The sequence below is a fragment of the Lycium ferocissimum genome, chromosome 9, assembly GCF_029784015.1.
Source record: "Lycium ferocissimum isolate CSIRO_LF1 chromosome 9, AGI_CSIRO_Lferr_CH_V1, whole genome shotgun sequence".
Lineage (NCBI taxonomy): Eukaryota > Viridiplantae > Streptophyta > Magnoliopsida > Solanales > Solanaceae > Lycium > Lycium ferocissimum.
This window is the reverse complement of record NC_081350.1, coordinates 9,273,489-9,296,092: the sequence shown is the minus strand read 5'-3', so window position 1 is coordinate 9,296,092 and position 22,604 is coordinate 9,273,489. Positions and strand designations below refer to the sequence as shown.

General features: G+C 35.1%; 2 protein-coding genes across 2 annotated transcripts; both read right to left on the bottom strand.

Annotated features, from left to right (window-relative positions):
• Window positions 1-5,620: 5,620 nt before the first annotated feature.
• On the bottom strand, window positions 5,621-14,732 carry LOC132029607 (uncharacterized). Its single transcript, XM_059418887.1, has 12 exons — window positions 14,465-14,732; window positions 14,305-14,366; window positions 14,087-14,137; window positions 13,953-13,982; window positions 13,252-13,356; window positions 12,452-12,559; window positions 12,157-12,228; window positions 12,026-12,076; window positions 11,828-11,890; window positions 11,613-11,737; window positions 7,104-7,305; window positions 5,621-6,583 (listed from the first exon to the last, which is right to left on the bottom strand). The coding sequence occupies exons 1-12, from the start codon at window positions 14,544-14,546 to the stop codon at window positions 5,876-5,878; spliced, it is 1,659 nt and encodes a 552-aa protein (XP_059274870.1). The 5' UTR covers window positions 14,547-14,732; the 3' UTR covers window positions 5,621-5,875.
• A 5,369-nt stretch (window positions 14,733-20,101) lies between these two features.
• On the bottom strand, window positions 20,102-20,837 carry LOC132069208 (proline-rich receptor-like protein kinase PERK2). The gene has a single exon (XM_059462631.1). The coding sequence runs from the start codon at window positions 20,805-20,807 to the stop codon at window positions 20,247-20,249; it is 561 nt and encodes a 186-aa protein (XP_059318614.1). The 5' UTR covers window positions 20,808-20,837; the 3' UTR covers window positions 20,102-20,246.
• Window positions 20,838-22,604: the final 1,767 nt, after the last annotated feature.

The following is a 22,604-nucleotide window of genomic DNA, read 5'->3' as shown; positions in this document are numbered from 1 at the left end:
GCTTTCTTTTAAAATAATCATAAAACAATTGTTTTAAATGAACCCTTTTCGACTCGGTTTTTCCTAATTTCCTAAAAATTAGGTGGCGACTCTAAAAAATAAGCTCATCTAGTGTACCATTACGTAGAAGTATATTTTTTTCCTTTTTTCCGGTACGATTGACAACCGTACTTCCCCGGGACACTTTCTTTTTTAAATGAGGCAAGTGCAAATACAAATCGAAAAAAATATGACACGCTACAATTCCCTTCCTGAGCATCCTTCCAGAGGGACAACAACGGAGGACAGAGGTACAATGTCCAAACAGTGTTCCTCGGGACCAAGTCCCTTATCCATATACTCTGTTTCACCACTGTTCCTCTGTTCCACCTCATTTTCTGCCAACTTTTTCTCAATCTCTCCAGGTTTCTCTTGTGTTTCCATGCTTACTTTTTCAGATTCCTTTTCAACCACTTCTTTCTCAGCAATATCACTCTCCTTATTGATTACAACATCTTCTGCACTTTTACTAGATTTTTCCACTATCTCATTTCCATTTGCTGCATCACCTGACACATCCCTTCCTATTTCAACCTCGGTATCTAAGATAACATCCCTTACAGACAACTTCACCTCTTTCTCACAACTACCAATCACAGTATCGATATTTTTGAAACTTTTTACTTCTTCTGTACTGGTTAAGGGGTTGGAATTTCCTAATTTTTGAGGTTGTACTTCTAAAACCCTTTCCTCATTCTCATGCATCACCTCTGCTTGCCTATAGATTTCAAAGACCTTTGTTTCGACTTGACACCTCTATTTCATCATCATTATCAACTGTTTCTTCTGTAAGACCAAAGAGTTGGGAGGTAGTAACGGTTTTGGCACTGATGTCAGTGTCGGGGTTGTCAGAAAAAGTGGATTTTGTAGATTCAGAGATAAAGTCTTTTGATTTTTGTTTCTCTTGAGTTTTAGAGGGACCGGGAACAGCTAGTTTAGGTGAAGGCACATTAGGTTTTTGGATGGTGGAAATGTGATCTTTTTGAGAAAGGGAGGATGATAGTGGGTCTGTTAGAGTGAGTTCTTTGGGAGGTGAGAGAGTGGGGTTGATTTCTGTTCCAATAGAAAATGAGGACTCAAGGTTAGACATGGTTTATTTTGAGCGAAGAGATGAAGTGTAAGGGTTTGAGAGATTATGTGAGAGAGGAAAGATGAATGTAAAAAGGCTTATATGGGAGGAAGGAATCGATTTCTATTGGTTTGATCAAAAAAGTACTTTTACAGCCTGATCGGTTCAGAGCAAAGAGACGTTTGGCTTACAAGAAGCGGGAACTATTGAAGACATGGCACTTAGGCAAAATTAAAAGGTATGTAAATGCTTAAAAGGACTACTAACCTGAGTCATACGGACCTGATCCCTTGACCTTTATGAGGACAGCTTAGACAAGAACTCTAAAGATTGTAATGTCTCCAATGTTAGGTTGTCGTGGAATTGCCATGTGAGCATGCCTGTAACGGTATAAGAATGAGTTAGATATCTCCAAAAAACACTTCGGCATTGTACATCTTTTCTCAACAAGCTATTTATAGAGGAGCCATTTGATGATTTTGAACACCCACAGCATCACTGACACAATCTATGTAGCTTCAAGCATCGTTTCAAGGATTTAGATGACATCACTAATTGCATATTTAACTCCTCTCCATGAGAGCTCTTTAAATTCATACAAAATTTAGTTCAAAGGACTTCAAAGATATCCAATAGGCTTGTGATATCTTCTGACAAGTGTCTTCCATCCTTTGGGTACAACAAGAATTTGCTTGACACTTCAAGGATTTTAACATCGTCTCTCCTAAACCTTTGTGCAAATCCTTGATTGTACTTGAGTATGGTGCCTTTTTATGGTTTACAAGTTTGCAAACACAGAAGATAATTTTCCCTATTTGTCATCCCTTTTTCAGAACTTTTGTCCATGAGCTGGACATCCCTCTCTTCTCTCCTCTCAAGTCATCTTTGTGAGGAGCTTTTGATGTTCAACGTGCTTGCCTTGAGTAGTGAGCAACCTTATCGAGCTGAAGTGATAGCTTAGGAACTCAGGTCCTATAAACTGAAGGGACTAGGTTCTTTTGTGTTCTTTGGACACCTGGTTGTACCTTCTTCCTTTGCTATCCTCTGCTTGAATTATTATCTCAGCCTTACGCCCTGTCCTCCTCTGCTTTTGGATCTTCGTTCCTTTTCAGAGGACTTTATTAAAAAGTCCAAGGAGGAATTCTTCATACCCTTAGAGTTGAGCTCTTTTCAAGTATTTTTCACGATCATTGAGACAGAAGGATTTGTACTCACATCTCTTTAGACAGTTCAGCTTGATTTTTTATTTTTATTTTTGTACTAACCAGCTCACAATGAATCCTTAGGAACAGGATCTCAAACTTCATTTAGCATAAGCCTAATGAATACCACTTATCATCAAAGACTGCCTTGACAAAGATCTTCACGAGTCTTGTCTTTCTTTTCCCAAAAAGATAGTGAGGAGTTCTAGAGACAGAGCACACACAGATTACCCTTGTCTTATCTTTAGCACACCACTTGTTGTCATTTGCTGTTGATATCATATGAACCTCGTCCTCCAGAATTTGTGCCCTTTTCATTTATATCATTGATAGGGACCAAGCATATATCTGTTGACAATATAAGATTAGCCATATTGAAATCCCTATAGCTGACCCATCTTAGTACACTTGCAATTCAACCCTTCAAAGATGGTTTGCACATTCAAAACCGTGAGAGAGCGTCTTCCCGACTTTTGTTCACATAAAGAGTGCATTATCTCTTCATGTTACCACTCGACACACTCCCACCTTCAAAGCCTTGAGTGAGAGAGGATTAACCATTTCTTCAATTTTTTGCGCTCAGAGCAGTCATATTCACTAACACCTTGTTGACTGCTCCTTTCTCACTCCAGACCATTCTTCCAATTACTTACAGAACTTAGGAACCCAAACCAGCTTGGGTCCCAAGTAATGATAGGATAGATGAACTAGATGTCTTCTTGTCCATGCAGGTAACAAGCTCTTCTTTGTACCTAGTTTAGGGAAATTCGTTGTATTTGAGTGTATTTGACTGTATTTGAATACACTATTCAATTGTATCCAACCTTATTTGAGGTCGCGTGCATTTGAATGTATTTGAATACATGCAATCTTAATTTCTTTGAATACATGTCTATTCAAAATGATTGTATTCCATTTTATTTAAATACACGAAGGAGTTGTGTATTCAAGCGTATTTATATATTGATGTATCCTTTTGTTTTGGCTGTATTTGAATGTATTCGAGCTTCGATCAGCAAGGTCCTAAAATTGGGCAACTTACATAAACCACTACCTTTTAAGAGTGTTTACAATCCGTAGCTACTCCCTCTGTCCTAAAAAGATTGTCCTCCTTTCCTTTTTAGTTTGTCCCTAAAAGATTGTCCACTTTCTATAATTAGAAACAATTTAACTTTATGAGATGATTTACAGCCACACAAATATCTAAGGCTTGTTTTGGACCACACATTTTAAAAGTCTTCCTTTATTTCTTAAACATTGTGCCAAGTCAAAATAGGACAATCTTTTTGGGACGGAGGGAGTACATTTTATGATATTTACATTTCGTGGCTAGTTTAGGGCAATTTATTGTATTTGAATACACCGTTCAGTTATATCCAACCTTATTTGATGTCGCGTGTATTTGAATGTATTTGAATATATGCAATCTTAATTTCTTTAAATAAAATGACTGTATTCCAGTTTTTTAAATACACGAAGGAGCTGTGTATTCAAGCGTATTTATATATTGATGTATCCTTTTATTTTGGCTGTATTTGAATGTATTCGAGCTTCGATCAGCAAGGTCGCCGCCAGATGTCGCAAAGGTTGAATGTATTCGACTATATTTTAATGTGTTTGAGCTGTCGCTGGCTAGTATTTCGCCGCTATAGAGTGTATTCAGGTGTATCAAACAATGACGGGTAAACTTGTGTACAAATAAGAAAAATTCAGATATAAAATTTCAGATACACTATATTTACTCGGAAAAATCGTATACAAACATATGTATATAGATCATTCAAACAACACATACAGTCAAACCATCTAGTTTGCTCAAAAATACAATCAGCCAAATACATTAAACTTATATTTACACCCTAAAAATGACGAATACACTCAGATCTAAGATACAAGAAGGAGAAGAAGCCATGGAATACACTTAAATATACTTAGATCTAAGATACAAGAAGGAGAATGACGAGCAGGTGTATTTACTCAATTTGAGATTGTCTCCACTCCTCAAAAACGAATACAAGCCTCAAATCCAATCCCTCAAAGATTTGCTCGCTGGTGGAAGAATTTCTGTCAGTGACTCGACGGATCCGCCATCGCTTTACGGTTCTCGTCTTCGGGATCTGGTTTTTCTTCGTCTTCTTCATGTACTATTTCTTCTTCTACGACATCATTTCCGTATTCTTCTTATTCAACATCAGGTTCTTGTTTAATGTCTTGTGGTACTTCTACTTCTTGCTATGTAAATTCGGAAGCTTTAGTTTTTCTCTTCTTAGCCCTGGTGAATATTGAGGTAGAGAGAAGAGAGTGAGTGGAAATTAGGGTTTTCTGATTTGGGGGCTAGGGTTTCGAAGGAGAGAGAGGATGATAAAGAGGAGTATTGGGATGAAAAGAGAGAGAAAGGAGAGAGAGGCGAGGGAAAACCTTAATGTAGTGGAATAACTTTATGTATTTGATATAACTACGATATGTAAATTAAAAAATCACTATAGCTACGAAATATAAACAAATTAAATAGTAGTTATTATCAATATACCTCTTAGAGGTAGCTATGGGAAATAAATTTTCCTAAACTTTTTCTCTTCATGCATGACGTGATTTGATCCCATAAATGAATTATGATCTCACAATGTCATATTCTTGAGCCAGAACTTCTGTATTTATTCCGTGGAAAAAAACCTGTGTTTATTTGTTCATCGCAAATATTCTTAAAAAGACAAAATTTGCCGCGTCTATATTAGACCATACCACTCTTAGATTTGAGTAGGAAAAACCAAAAGTAATACTCCCTCCGTTTCAATTTATGTGAACTCATTTGATTGGACACGACATTTAAGAAAGAGTGAAGACTTTTGAAACTTATGGTTCAAAATAAATATTGAGTACAAATTAGGAAAGAGGTCATTCATTTTGGCACGGACTAAAAAGAAATTAGATTCACATAAATTGAAACAGAGTAATAATAATAATAATAACAATAATAACAACAACAAAAAAGGGCTCTTGCCAAGCATGCAACTGTACTAACAGCTAATACCTGTGGAAAAAAAAGATCCGTACACCATATTTCAGCATCATAACAAACCAATATAAAGTATAAATGCTCATTTTGGTCGATGAAAAGGTTCCTGAATCTTGGCAAATATACGAGACGAGAAAACATGCATTCAAGAGTCTCATATAACTCACCACTATTAGGTATACAAGGCTCAGAGTCTCATATAACTCACCACTATTAGGTATACAAGGCTCATTTTGGACAACTAAAACTTCCTGAATCTTGTAAAATTCTGGGACAAGGGAAAGCATGCATCCGAAGAGTAGAATGGTTTCTATAAGAACTTCAACTTCCAAACGACAATAATAGCATATTTAGCTATATTCAAATCAATTTGCATATATAGGAAGGCGCCAACACGAAGCACAGTTTCAATACTTGAAGCCTTGAAGGGTTAAATACTATGAGTGGCAAGAATGCTAGGCAGCTCCAAGAACCAGAACCGAAGAACTCATAACCTGCCATTTCCCCTTTCCCTGGATGAAGATAACAAAATTCCTCCAAGATTTAAACCTACAACTTGTGGAAATAGAGGATATTCAGTGCAGTGGTGGGAACACAAGTTTCAAGTCTGCTTTCGAAGAACCAACTTTGGATTATGTTCTGAAATGTGGTAGTTGAGGTTAGTGCATTAGGCCACCTATCCACCAACCTGAAACCAAATTCAGACGCTGCTGAAAGTATAGATGGTTCATCAACTCTGCGAAAGACATGACAAAGGATTAGAGCTGGTGTACTATCCTCCTTATCGCCACTGCCAGATCGTATCAGCTCTTTTGCAGTCGCAAACAAAGGAGAGATTGCCTCAGCAACATAAGTAACATCTGTGCCTATTATGACATCGAAACCTCTGTCATTTAGCCTCTTGATGGACTCTACATCATCTCTATTTCCCCACTCAAGCTTTTTTGTTATTAGAGTTGGTGGTTGGAGATTCAAAGCGAGATTCTGGTTTAATAGATCAAGTGCTTTTGTGTCTCCGTCAGTGGCAACCACAAGGTTAGCAGATGTAGCAGCAACCATGGAGCAAATGCCAGCACATCCACAACCCAGCTCTAAAACACTTCTCCCTGAAACAATGGTCTGGTCAGCAGCAAGCACGGAAGCCATAAGCCGAGCCGATTCCCATAACATTAATCCAGTTGATTTGCAGGTATGCTGATACTCTTTTGAGAGGACCTTTATCTCGAAAGAATAGTCTCTGGCAGTGACATCAAGAATCTTGTTGACAAAGAAGTATTTAAGTCAGTGATTGGCGGACAAAATTTTGAAACATTTAGAAGTTACTTTATACAAGCTTTTATGGGGGATCCGAGTGACCCCAACTTTATATTTCTGAATCAATTACGACTAACCACCTGGTTCATATTAGAATATACTACCCATTATGGAGGCAAATTGACAACTGCTGTCCTTGGTTCAACTTGACTAGAAGTATCAATCTTTGAATATACGGAAATTACTATTTAATCAGGAACCTGGATTTATAAACTCGGATCAGGCCCAAAAGTAAATATGATGAGATACAACGTGAACATTATTTCATTTGATACTAAAAAGGATGTACATGCCACACCTGGATCAATGAATGAGTACTACATGTATAACATAGGTAAGATTGCTCAACTATAATGTAAGTGCTTATGTATAAAACCATAAATGCTAGTCAAGTTGCCTTCTGGAAATATTAACTCTGTTATTATCCTAACAATTTCTACTTCTTGTGAATGAAAATTCGTACCTCCTCTGTAGGAGATGAAATACCAAACATTTCAAGAGCCATCCCCTCGGAGATGTCAACTTCTGTCTCATTTGCAGAGTCTTCAAGGATAATTTTTTGTATTTCAGGCTGATCATTATTCTTACCAAGGAATTTCACCTTGCTTTCAGTTTTCCCTCCAGATATTCCACTACAAACGCGGAATACAGCTTGAACCCAGCGCCTGAAACCACAGCACTAAAGTATGTCTTTATCTAATAAACCAAAAATACATCAAAAACTGTCTATGAGATGTTAGAGGGAAACCCCAATAGTACAAGATAGCATTAGTAATGATCCTTAAGATCCTTAATAGTGTGTGGCCTAATGAAGTTAGGCTCCAACAAATAACAGTTTTAGGAATTTTGAATCACCTGTTAGTGCATTTGTTCTCCAATCTGTCACCTCTACATCACCCAGACCCGAGTTTGAGTGATAAGCACTTTGTTCAATATTTTGGTTTTCCAGCTTTTGCATTCTAATTGCCTAATTAATAATAATCGTAGTAAGAAAAGTTAGTTTCTAGTGTGTTCAAAAGAAGATCAAATTCAGCTGCGAGTATAATGCATGTAAATAACTAGATATTACTCCTCGTCTATCTTATGACCTACTTCGTAAAATTCAGAGCAACACCAATTAACTCTTTTTCTGTCAGCTCCCATGAGTTTGGATCATATGCTTTCTCATGAACCCTTTAAGTGCATTATGCACCCTGTCCAGGGAAATTTGGTCTTGTCCAAACTATTGTCCAAATCACAGATGTCTTTGCTTCTTCGTGCAAACACCCTTTCCTTGTCTATTCCAAAACGCTAGAGTAATTTTTCTACAACTTCAGCGACAAACCTCTGATCTGTTAAAGTATTTCAATATCCTACCACGGTAGGAGTTGAACCAACGCCACAAACCCAATAAATTTAAGCACTGAAAGAGCCATGTTGCCTTTGTGCAATATCAAGTTCCCATTATAAGGAAGACCTCCACAGTTCCCCTACGTGTTGCCTCTCAGCTCATGGGGAAAAATCCAAAATACTTGAGACGAAGGTCGGAGGGGAAAAGGAAAACCCTCGGAAGAAGTCTGAAATCTTTGAAATTGGAATAAACCTCAATTGGAGAAATTGAACACAAAGGAAAAAGCAATTTACTTGAATAAGCAAGAGTTGAACAATGGCTACTGGGCAGGTAGAGAAGGGTGGAACAAAGGATAACTATGGATTGCTATAAGGGCCAATACACGGCTTAGAGATTTCTTTACTATCAAGAAATGGATCTTGAGACTAACTCAACCCCAAAAGCTAGCTCAAGAGGTGAGGATTGACCAAGCCATATGAGGAGACCAAATCCCTCATCCCTTGGCCGATGTAGGACTCCAACATTTACATGTCCAGCAAAGTTAGGGATTGACCGATCTAAATAAGGATTCTTCAAGCTTGTTCCTTCACATTATGAATCCATTTTAACTTGGTTAAGAAATTGATTTAGGTTTAAATGAGGCCATACCCAGGAAGAGAACCATCACTTTCAATAAGTTAGGAAGAGAACCTCCACAATTTATGTAGCTCAAGATGATCAAGTATTAGCCATCAACAAGTGCCCTGACAAGGCACAACCTAGTCAACTATTTTACATATCTTTCACCATTTAAGAGAATCAAAGGTTCTGTCCAACATAATATGCCATAGCCGAAGAAACTTTCTTTTAACCAAGGAATCTCTAAGGGCCAACTGGCGTGCGGTTTGCAATTGGGTAGATAATGATCAAAGAAACTTTACGTAGGATAAAGTATAACATTAGGATACTAATCAAGCCAAACGTGCAAATATAATAAGATATTCAGCTTGCTATAAGTGTTACTTCCAGTACTTATGCTGATGTTAATTCAAATGGGAAACTGAAGTTCTCAGAACGTCAAACCAAATGTGGAACCATTGTTACATAAAAGCTAAGCAATAAGATGAAAAACTCTCAAATGTCCAATATTTGCATGGCCAGTCTACCTAGAGCTCATAAACAGAAAACACCACAGGTATAATAAAAGCATACAAATCTACCTGAGTATATAGACAACACTTCCTCAGTTCAATTGACATTCTTGTTATTTTGGGATGTTGCAGAAAATTTGACACCATCTTATTTTTCTACGACTTTCATAATATTCAAACTTTCAAATTCATTAATAACAAACAACTATGCTAGTATGCTTCAGTCCCAAACTAGTTGGGTCGGCTCTATGAATCCTCACAGACTATATTTCTCCATTTAAATTCATTACAGGCCAACACTATACAACTTGGTGTCCTGGCCAACTTGCGCGCACCTCGACTAATTCCACTTCTACTAGTATAAAAATATCCAATAGTGCTAAAAGACTCCTAAAAAGCCTATGACCTAATATAAAACATACTAACATGTTTGTTGAGTCCCACCGAGTCCCACATCGGTGGGATGAGGAGAAATTGGTCTCTTTATATGGTCTTCGGCGATCCTCACCTCTTGAGCTAGCTTTTAGGGTTGAGTTAGGCCAACCCAAGGTCCATAACATGATATCAGAGTCAGGCCCATCCACATTCATGGTTTACACATGTTGGACCCCCATATTAAATTGTCCACGCTCTAGATGTCTAGCCTTGGGCATGACGGGGGTGTAAGTCCCGCACCCGTGGGATGAGGAGAAACTGATCTCTTTATATGGTCTTGGGCAATCCTCACCCTTTTAGCTAGCTTTTGGGGTTGATATCCTTTATATCAATTAATTGGTATCTCCTATATAAGTCTTTTTTCTTCCATTGTGTGTTATCTTTGCTAAGTTTGCATAGATTCTAAGAGATGATACGTCCTTCAAGACAATTGTCTTCTATGTGATGTTACGTCTATCTCATCCCCTTTTTAACACCTTTAATAACCATGGTTTCACATCTATGGACCAGTGCACCTAGAAGTCAACGCAAGACAATGACCAAATCATCTACAGCAGCCTTTAAACTGGCTTTCGGGGTTGAGTTAGGCCTATGATCCTTAATAATGTCTAAGAAATATTCTCAATTAATTGGTATCTCCTATATAAATCTTTTTTCTTCCATTGTGTCTTATCTTTTGCAAAGTTTGCATGGATTCTAAGAGATTATACGTCTATCAAGACAACTGTCTTCCATGTGATGTTACATCTTGTTAGCGGAAACGTAAAAGAAAGAACACAAGATTTAACGTGGTTCGCATCAAAATGATCCTACGTCCACCAAAGAACAGTTGCCTTTATATTATTAACAAAGAAAGAGGAGAGATCCCAATTACATCTAAGAGAATTGCTCTCTCAACTCTCTACTCACTACAAAGGATTTATGAATTTTTTGGGATGCTAAACAAAGAAGAATTGCCTCTCATTTTATAGGCATAAAATGACTTGGGCTCCAAGTGTGCTACATGAGCTCTTCAATTCTCCTCCACATCTTAGCATTCTTTGGCTCCACGCAATGCATCCTATGGCTCCAAGGATCCTTTGGCTCTAAGTAATTGAGCATTCTTTGGCTCCAAGGAATAGAAAATCATCCAACACGTGAGTTTTTCTATCACATAACAAAAAACCAACTCTTTCACGTCTATCTCATCCCCTTTTTAACACCTTTACTAACCATGGTTTCACACCTATGGACCAGTGCACCTATAGGTCAACGCAAGACAATGACCAAATCATCTCCAGCAGCCTTCTGTAATTTTATCCTCAATGTGTGTTACTTGCACCTTCTAAAGAATGTGGTACTCCCTCTGTCCTAATTTATACACTTTCCTTTTTAGTCTGTCCCAAAAAGAATAATACAATTCTATATTTAGAAATAATTAACTTGAAACTTCCCCTTTTACTCGACATGATTTGCAGCCACACAAATATATATGGCTTGTTTTAGACCACAAGTTTCAAAAGTTTCTTCATTTCTTTCTTAAACTCCGTGTCTAGTCTTCATTTCTTTCTTAAACTCCGTGTCTAGTCAAACTATATCACATAAATTGGAACGGAGGAAGTAATTTTTAATGTTGTCTATTCTTGTATGACCGCACATCCATATTAGCATCTGCATTTTAGCGACACTCTTGTAGATGTGTTATACTTTTGCGGCGCAACATTCTCTCATATAACATTGCTAGTGTTATAACCGTTCAAATTCATTTATATATTAAAATTTAGACATCGATGCGATATTTTTTGTATCAATTTATATGACAATCTTTCCATTTTGAGACATTAAAAATGTTTGACATCATCTCAATTTTATACAACTGCCACAACTTTCAAAATTTCAAACTAGTTAACCTATTCAAGTTCTAAACTTTGAAGTGATATTTTGTAATTCAAACTATAACTTTTCAACAATTTGATATTCTCTTTCAATATCACTAATGTATATGTAAGTCAAACTAACATCTAATTCTGTATCCAATCAAATACGGTCACGTACGACAGAATGGAGGAAGTAACAAATAAAAAGTATTGATCTATACCTATTCATCACCAACTCCCTTGACCGATTTTCCACTTGCTTGAAACACAAGATGTGCTCCTCAGCATCGAAACCATTTTCATTGAAGAGATTCACTAAAAACTCATCAGAAAAGTAGAAAGCCCGCTGTTGACAGAAATAAGCTGCTATAAGATGCTCATCAACAATATAAGTCTCATTTTATGAGAAATATCAATTTGTAACAGTAGAACTTACAGTCCCATCACCCCGGACATAGAAGTTATCACTGATCTTTTGTTCTTTGGAGGTAAGCCTTTCCTGGTAATACAAACCTTAGCTTAAGTATACATCATTCCCAAATATGCTATATTTTCACTAAGTCTATTACAAAAATAACAAGTTCATGCAATATGGTGAAGAAATAGATAGGATACTATATGGTGAAGTTTAAACCTGAGCAAGGTCACCAGTTGCATAGTCACGAAATAAGACACAGCCATCTTTCTGGGAACCAAAAAAGGTATAAGAGTCAGAATAATGAAATCAAACAGTGCAACCAACGAAATTAAGAACCTGTATCTGACCTTCAGAACTTTTCTGATGTTTTGTAACATCAGAGGCATCTTCTCAGGGGATACTGCAGATAGAACAAATATCTGCTTAACAAGTCAGCTTATTTGTTCAAGTAAAAATATGCTGCAGAGTCTCAGTTTCAAAAAATATGCTGCACAGTCTAACTAAATTTGGAACAAAAACAAACATTCAAGAACAAGGCATGCTTTATGCAAATGAGATTACAGGTCAACATGATTTATTATGCAGTTTGTCAATGCAAATGGCATAGCCCACAAATTATAGAAGAAAACTTTGGTTGAGTACCATGGTAACAACATCCACTGATGAAGGAGAAATATGTGGGATCAGGTCATCCACTGTTGGATCACAGACAAATGCGTTCACCCTAGCATCATCAAAATCCTTGTGCGACTGCAATAAATACAATAAACTTTAGCACTTATTGGTGTCTGTATTTTCACTTTGGCATCACATCCTAAACAGAAACCCACTCTTGGCATATCTTCCTAATTACTAATAGGAATTGTAGATCTTTCCATATTTACATGGTATACACCCTTGTCATATTTACATATTCTTAACAGAATCCAATCAGATGTTCCAAGGAAAACTTTATTTGATATATTATCTTTTGCCTTTATGAAAAAAGATAGTTATATGCTTCTAGCAAGTGTTACAGAAATGTTCTGATGCAGTGATAGCATCAAAAATGAAAGAAATGCAGCATAGGCTTATAAGACCCACATATCAATGACTCTAAGGCATCCTAATGACCCTTGGTTGTACAAACAATATGACATAGCAATGTGAATCATTTTTAAAAAGAAGGAAATTTAAGAAATCTCATATGATAAATATTATTGAAGCAAATATATAGAAGGGCAGCCCGGTGCCCTAAGCTCCCGCTCGCAAAAAAAAAAAAAATTATCCAACACAAGCAACAAGATGAACCAAATTTCGTCGATGACTCTTTAGAAGTATCTTTGCTACAGCTTTTATGAAATAGGCACCCCAGCGAGCTGAAAATTCTCAATCTCCCCTCATTTCAGATCACATTTAAACAAATAAAGGGAAAATACTTTCTGCCAGTGCCACGAACATACCTTAACTAAGTTCACAGCTCGAGGTGAAAAATCGCAGGCATGGACAAATATATTTGGTATTGTAGCAAGCAAAGGAAATATGGTATTTCCAGCCCCGCACCCAACCTGTAATCAGCATTATTCCATCAGTGAAAGTGTAACAAGAGAACAATAGAACCAATTCCTTTAACAATTAATATAACTTCAATATGTGTCAGATTGTGATCCGCATAACAAGCAAGGAAAATTACAGCTTGAAAAAGTTAATGAGCACTTTCAACAGCACCCATTTGATTGCTGGAAGAAGGCAATAAGAAAACTATAATTCTCTTGATGGACCATAATCGCACCAAAGTCCTATGACAGTAGCGAATTGAGCTCTTAAGAAAATACGTGACATACTCACTACATGATGAAAATAGACAGGCAAGTACATAGATGTAAAAAAATATTAACAAGAGAAACATACTGTCACAAAATTGTGCTGAAAGAAATTCTGAGATAATCAGTAGTTACACCTCCTACAAAGATGGGCTCAGAACAGTGGCGGAGCTAGAAATTCAAATAAGGGGACTCCACAAAAAATCTTATGCCAAAGGGCATTCAACAACTTATATATATATATATATTAAAATAAAAAGACCCTTATTTTTGCTCTATTGACATTGCATAATTTTTCAACGAAGGATAAAAAGAACAAGAGCATGACAAACTTGAATTACCTCAAGAATGACTTTTTTCCCGTCAGTCCCCTGCGAAGAGTAAGTACAGGAACATATCATTATTCAATGTACCATTAACTAAACACTTTTTTTAGAACAAAACAACATAAATATCGATTGTGTTGTTCACTCACAGAGAAGTATTGACCCCATTCCTTGTCCAAGTAATGCCTGTCTTTAAAGAACTGAGTCGAATTTCGAATCCACAAGGAAAAACACAACACAAAAAGAAACAAAACAGCATCAGTTGACACTGAGCAAAGCAAGTGAAGAGTAGGCAAAATAAAATGGAAAGTGGATATGTTAGTCACAGAAGCAAATCGAGATGAAAGGGTGTTTATAAGAAACTGACTTTGTCTTGATGGCGCTTGTAAAAGATATCCCAGTACTTCTTTGCATCTCTTTCGTACTTGTCTGTCACATTAAAAAGAAAATGGTACAAATTAAGCAAAAGGGTAATCCAAATAACACTAACCCAATCGAGAGAAGAGAGAGAGAGGGTAAAAAGAAACCTTTCCAGAAGGGAGAAATTTGACCAGTGGAGGTGGGGTATATCTGTATCTTAGATGCTGCTGGCTGCTTCTTTTCCTCCATCACCCTATAACTTAGGACAATACCCTTCTGCCTCGTTAAAGTCAGAGATTTGGGGTTTCGTTCTATAGGGTGGGAGCGAGTTTATTGGTAGCTAACAATGGAGGCAAAAAAACAAAAGCAATGGAGGTTCGAAAAAGCTCCAAATAGGTTATAGGCACGACCGGGGTGTTCAAATGGGACCGGAAAATAAATCTAAATCGGTAAATTGAGTCAAATTGACTTAACAAACCGAAAATCGGTAATTTGATTTGGTTTTAAATTTTAAAAAATCGATAATATTTAGTTTGGTTTGATGTTACACACAAAAAAATTCGAACCAAATTGATTAACACACACACATATATATATATATATATATATATATTTTCTCTTTTTGATGTCTTTTCGTAAACAGCCTTCCTATCTTCCGATAAGGGTAAGGCTCTTACGCGTACTTTACTCTCCCTGCATCTCACATTATGAGTTTCAACTCTGTTTTGTTGTTGTTATATATATTAATTAAATTTTATCTATCTTCTTCATAATTTAGGGCATTCCAAGTTCAATATAATATACGTTATTATATTACTATATATAATAAGTGACAATGTAATGGGTTTTGTAGGCCTTAATTAGTTCTCAGCTTTTTCGTTGGGGAGTTGCTTACCAAATGGTTTGTACTTTCAATTTTGCCCTTATATTTAATATTTATTGAATATATGCCAAAGTAGATTTTCGATAAATCAAGACACTTCCAAACCTATTTTGGTAATACATCATCCCTCAAATTAACTTTTTGCATGTGGATATGAAATTTTGTAGTCCCCACATACTCTTTGATCCAATGAGATTGTGACACGTGGCTATGGCTTTTTCCATACATTTTTTACCTCATTAATTTTCTTATGACTGTTTCCTCCTAGGCCTTTGTTATTTGACTATATTGACATTATATATAGTATTTTTTTTGTGGATTTCTTCTTATCCCTTACTCCCTCGTGATAAAAAAAAAAAAGAACTTAATTTTATTTCAGACACTCTTTAAGAAAACTACTCACTCCAAGAAAAAAAATGTGTAAATTGACTAAATTACCCTTAATTAAATAGGCATTGGGATTTGATCACGTAACACTTAATAGGGGCAAATCTGAAAAGAAAAGGTTAATTGTTTCTTAATTTAATAAGTTGATACTTTTTTTTTACCAAAAAAAAAAGGCTAAGTGGACACTTTTTTAAATCCGGAGAGAGTATTAGATTACTCTTTCCGTCTCCTTTTACTTATTTCTTATACTAAAAATGAATTTTTCTTTTTACTTATTTATTTTAGTAAATTACAAAAGATCTATTAATTTCTTTCTATAGTACTTTTATCATTAAGTAACTTCATAAAGTATTAGTAGTCATGCGCCTTTATTATTTGACTATATTGGCACTATATATAGTAATTTTTTGTGGATTTTCTTGTCCCTTATTAGATTACTCTTTCCGTTTCTTTTTACATTTTTCTTATACTAAAAATGAATTTTTCTTTTTACTTATTTATTTTAGTAAATCACGAAAGATTTATTAATTTCTTCCTATATTACTCTTATCATTAAGTAACTACATAAAGTATTAGTAGTCAAAGTTAAATTTTCGAAGCATAATAAATAAGGGTAATTTAGTATATTTTACTCCTAATAAATAATTTGTTAAGGGAAGTGCAAAGTCAACAAGAGACAAGTAAAAAAGTATCGAGAGTGTACCTTTTACTCCATCCGTTTCATTTTACTTGGCTTTTATATAAAAAGTAGATCTTCCTTTTTACTTGTCCATTTTAGCAAATCAAGACAAATTCATTGTTTTCTTTGAATATTATCCTTTTCATAAGTAACTCTATAGAGTAATAATAATTGAACTTCTGTTTTCAAAGCATAATTAATAAGGATAATTTAATAAAATAAACCCCTAATAAATAGCTTCCTAAGGGAAGTGTCATGTCAACAAGGGCGAAGTAAATAAAATGAAGGAAGTACATTATTTGTTATTATACATTTTGATAAAATTATGCAACTTTGGAATCACAGTTTCATTCACAATCACGAAAAATTATTATTTTAAAAATATTTTCCAGGAAAATAAGTGTGCTTTTAGCTATTTTCTTGTATTTGATACGTAAGCAAAAAATATTATCCTATAATCATTTGTATATAATTTAGACAAGTACTATGGAAGATGGGTGTGAGGGTGGTGGGGTGGTGAGTGGTGAGTGGTGGGGATGGGAGCTATGGATGGGAATGAAGATGAAGTGTATTGGAGGGCTGAAAGGACACAATGAATGTGGAATGCCACTTGTGGAACTTGAATTTCTTACCTCCACTAGAGAATTATTTTTCTTATTTTAAGGAATTTATTTTTCTAAAGAAAATGTTTAACTTGACCAACAAAACATAAGAAAATTGAAAAATATTTTTCAAAAGATGGTTTCCTCCATATCGAACACACAGTTTATTCGTTTTAAACCTCCAAAGTTTTGCTTCTTATGAATATTGAATCTTGTGTTTCTTTGTATTTTCTAACTCTCCTTCCAAAACTTCCTTCCTCGATCATAAATGGTTTGTTCTTTAAAATTTATTCAATTATATGATTAAGAAACTTTAATAATTATGAAGACTTAACAACAAAATATGATTAACACTTCACTAGATTAACTTAATTATGCAATAGAAAAATGTGACATAAGTCATATTTTCTAAATTAAATTTTACTATTTTTGTATCATGATTAAGCCCGAGCCTCATGCAACTAGTACTCAAATAATTAGAGAAGAAAGTCTAGCCCATTGATTCCCCTAACCCATTTATGTTTAAGGTAATATACTATAAAAAGTGCTGAAGGTAAAAGTGAAATTTTCCCTCATTTAGTTTTTTCATCTCAAATTCAAATTTTTCTTAGTTTTCCAATTGTTAATATCAACTTTCAATTATGAATAATACATTATTCACTTCAGTCAAAAGACTTGATTTGATACTTCTAACCAAGAGATTCCCACACAGTAAATACATTGGTAGCTTCAAGAGGTCAATTATTTCCTCTCAGATTTCGTCTCTCAGTTCAAAGATGTTTTGCATATTGTCTCAAGCGTATATCAATTTTTCTTAGGCGTTGGAACTTCATTATAATATGAATTTTTTGTACGTACCTCACTTGTATCAATTGTTTCGCATTATAAATACATTCTTAAAACCCGCAAAAACCAAACCAAACCGATAAAATTTATACTATAATGGTTTGGTTCGGTTTGAATATTTTTTAAAAAAAAACTGACTTGATTGATTTGTTTTGATTTTAACCAAAAACCGAGTCAAACCGGACCATGAACACCCCTAACTATCAGGAAAAAAAAAATGGTATAATTCTAAAAGACACTGAAAAAATGGATACTTTGATTACATTAGTATCTAATTACATAAAAGTTTCACCTATCTAAACAAAGGTAAATTTGGAAGAAAATAATTAATTCCTTCTTGATAATGTAAGTGACACTTAGTTTGAACCAAAATAAAAAGGCTAAATGGTCACTTATTTGAATCGAAGGAGTAACGTTTTTTTTTTTTTTTTTTTTGGTTGGGATGGGGGGGGGGGGGGAGGGGTCGAAAGTCTATTTTATGTTGTAAATATTAGTACTCCAGTCTATAATAAGCGTCATTTTGGGCTTTAACACACCCCTTAAGAAAATACCAACTATTAAAAAAAATTGACTAACTTACCATTAATGGAGTGTTACCTATTTAATAGAGTTTCTTCATTACATAAAACTCACTTATTTAAATAGGGATAAATTTGAAAAAAGAAAAAAAAAATCAATACCTTCTTGATTATGTAAGACGACACTTATTTTGAACCTAAAAAAAAAAAAAAAAAAAGATGCCTATTATGGAGCGGAGTGAGTTATTACTTGTGAAGTCTTTAACTTGTAATTCTCACAATTATATTTACCAAAAGAAAATTCTCACAATTATATTTACCAAAAGAAAATTCTCACAATTATATTAATAACTCTCTCCATAATCTTCCACACATCAATGATCTTCCTCACAATCTTTATGGTTAATGCTCAACTTTCAAACCACTCTCTATGTAATAGTATAAATAGGGGTACAAATTGTGATGTATGGTACACTTGAACATGAAATCCTCTCCGTGTTACTAGTGCACTCATCAACACATACGAGGGTGCCAAAGCCCACTAGCAACTCTGCTCAACGAATTCATTCCCCAGCAATGCAGGGACAGGTTGGGGAGCTTCACCATTAACCATAATGACATTAGTTTCGGAACTTCATCCTTGAAGCTAAAATCAGCAATATATGCTTTAACGATAACTGCCTTATTATTAATCATATGGGTCCGGTAACCAATACTATGGAATTTGAGTACAAAGTACCTATCATTGTGATAATAGATTTTAGGCTTATTAGCAAAATTCTTTTGGCTCCCAATGAATTTGGCTGTTGCAGTAATCGTAGGGGATTCACCAATAAAACATAAGATCATTGCTGCTTTCCAGTTCTCAATTTCCCTATTAATTTCAGCTTTGTCTAGTTGCACTATTTTGATATACCATCTTTAATGACGGGCGACAAATTTGATAAGATCAGACAAGTTTCACCACTATCATGCGCCGAGAGAATATCGCGTAGCTTGATTTAAAAAATTTCAATACACCCACTACAATTTTGGTGTATCCATTTGTTGAAAAAAGAAAGTTAATGAAAAGATTGAATTTCTTAAGTTACTGAGTTTTAAATTGTTAATTTGTACAGACTTAATGGATTTTTTAAGACAAATACATAATTTGGACCAAAACTACACTGTTCGGCAGAATAGGTAAACTACACTCCAACTCCTCCCCTGATCTTACGTAGCAAAAACTTGAAGGAATATCTTTGAAATGATCTCAATGAATAATGTCGGGATTGGTGTCATTTTGAGGTTTTATTTAGATATTGTCGAAAAGAAAATTCTTGAATGCTGTATGGAGGATTTGAACCCATACCCTTTCGTCAGGTTACAAACAAGCTTGACCGCTAGGCTAGAATAACCAATGTTTGGTACGTTATGTACTGTCATCCAAGTAAATTTACCTGTTTTGTAATAATTTTTAATAATTATCTACAGATATATTCCGTCACGTTTTTTTTTTTTTTTTTTTTTTTTTTTTTACCAATGACACCCTTACAGCAGCGTGCATCCACACTGTCTGATGATCATACTCCTATAAGTTAGAGGATTAAGATCCAGACATCTAGATCTTAATGCACATTTTAATATTCAGATATGTATTTAGATTCATAATTCTTAATCTTAATGAAAACAAATGAGACCTTAGAGCCAAATCTTTGTAGTCGTACCTAGTGCGGCATGATTTTCATCTTAGCAATCTTGAAGTTGACAGTAGAGAAATAATCTGATGAACATTGCTTCTATTGATGGTGGTGTACGTGCCCAATTTCAATCAAATTGGAACAAATAAGAAACGCATCAAGAAATATAAGAAAAGGATGCATAACTGTGTTCATTATATAGTGTCATATGAAACTAGTAGATGGATTGAAAAATATGGCATACTAAATACAATTATGATATCAGTTAAGAAAAAAAACCATTGTTCTTTCTAATCCCTAGAATGCAAAATATACAGATAACATTTTGATTTTCAAGAATCCCCTGGTCCTCTTTTCACAAACAAATGCAGATGAAATGGAAGACCACCCAAAGTCCCAGAACAATGGAGCCATGAAGTGAAAGAGAAGCTGCCGCTGAAGAAAAATAATAGTAGTAAGGATAAGTGTTCTGTCCAATGACGGCCGGTGGCACCTGACTTGCTGGTATAACATTGGGAGAATTAGGAGGTGTAGGACAATTAGAAGGACGAGAAGGAGGAGGAGCACCAGTATATATCATGTAAGATGGTGGAGGAGATTTATGCGACGCGGAAGGTTGTGATGGTGAATGTGAGGAAGACTGAGGTGGTGAGGGACGGAGTGGGGCGAAGAGTGGTGGGGGTGGGGGTGGTGTTTGTAGTAGTGATGTTGATGGTGAGGGTGAGGGTGGTGGCTTGGATTTGGTAGGGGAAGGTGGTGGAGAACAAATAACAGGACATGTAGTACAATCACTTATGCAGAGTAAACCTGCATTAGGATCTTGGCAATTTGCAAGAGAAAATGCAACACAAAGGAGCAACAATGAGCATTTTGTTGTCATGATGGGAGCAAGTGAAAGAAATTTGGCATGTTTCATTTTTGTGATTTTAGAAACTTGTAATGCTAAGTGATCTTTGCTTTTATAGAGACCTTTTGAGCCCTTCGAAGAATCTTATTCATGCTTGTTTGAGGCTCTTTCAGAAAATTGAACATGAATATATGCTTCCCTTTTGGATAGAAAAGATATATGTTTGCTTTAATGCTTTGTAATTTACCTCCCTCCATTTGCACCTCTACCACCCTTCTACTTTCAAGTCCATATAAATAAATGTCCCCTAGATACTGTAGAAACTGGTTACTACATATTCAAGTTTTAACAGTATTGGTTTCTTCTGACTTATTTGTCTTGACTTGATTGTCATGTTTGAATTATCTATATATAATCAGTACACTCTTTCCTCTCTAGTCAGTCCAAAAAAAGGATATATTTCTATATTTAGTACTCCATCCGATTCAATTTGTTTGTCTTACTTTTCTTTTTAGACTGTTTAAAAAATAATGTCACTTTCTATATCTAGTAACTCGTTACACCCAACGTCCTACTTAGCATATTTAAGATTACATTTAGATACATCACGTAGCTTTAGTTTAAGTTTTAATAAGTTTACAAGATTCAAAAATCTTCTTTATTTTCTTACAAGTCCATGCGAGAAAGACAAGCAAATTGAAATGGAGTGAGCAACTATTTAACTTTGAACTTTATTTTACCCTTAATGAGATGATTAATATTTATAAAAAAACTCAAATGACTTATTTTGGATCATAAATTCAAAAAAAAATCTTTTTTTCTTAAACTCTATATCCGGTTAAACACCTTTAAAGACCAAGGGAATAATATATTTTCCCACCCAAGACCAGTTTTCTGGAACTCACCTAAGCAAGGATTTGAATCACTGAACATTCCCCACACACCCAATCCCCCTCGCCCACCTCAAGGAAAAGATGATGCAAATCAAAGACACCCCATTTATTCTTTTAGGGGTCGTTTGGTACTTGGTTAGGAACTAAGTTACTCATATAATAAATTCTACATAAGTAATATCGTATTTGGTAGCATTCTTTTGTTATGTATAAAATTCAACAGCAATTTAGAAAGCCACATAACTAATACACATATAAGTTACCAAAGGGAAAAGTGAATGGAGGCCATAAATTTCTTTTCATTATGCCTTTCTCTCGACACAATCTATGGCAATACACACTTTATGCTCTCTCCTCTTTACATATCCTTTTCTTGATGAGATAAACTTTGGGATCCACTCCTTTTTATCTTTATACCAAGTAAAGAATTTTCCATCTGCCATTGCAGAGATTCCAGAAGATTTTCCTGATGGCCCAAGGATTTCTACATTTCTTGAATTGATAAAGTAGGCGTCCTAGTTGGACACTGGACAAATGCGTGAGCGAGTTCAAATTTGATGAATTAACTGGCCACTTTTCTAGTTGAGTTGTCGGATATAATCGAAAACTCAAATGCTATATCTTTGTGTTATGTCGAAGTAATAATCAGTTTAAAGGACAAGTAACTTGAATAGTCACATTACTGTTGCTTTTGTAAGAGTTTGTGTGGAGAAATCTTTTTTGCTGCAGAAGTAGGTGTGTTGAATAAATTATAAAAATTAAAGTGACTACTAAGAATAGTTTTCTCGAGTTGCTTCTATATAACTAAAAAATTTTTTTATTTGCGGCTCCGATGCCCGCCTCCCCCGCTCCCCCCCAACACTTTTTTTATAGTGCGTATTTCCTGAATGTAGTTGTGTTTGGATAGTGTATATATATATATATATATATATATATATATATATATATATATATATTATGTTCAAAAACACGA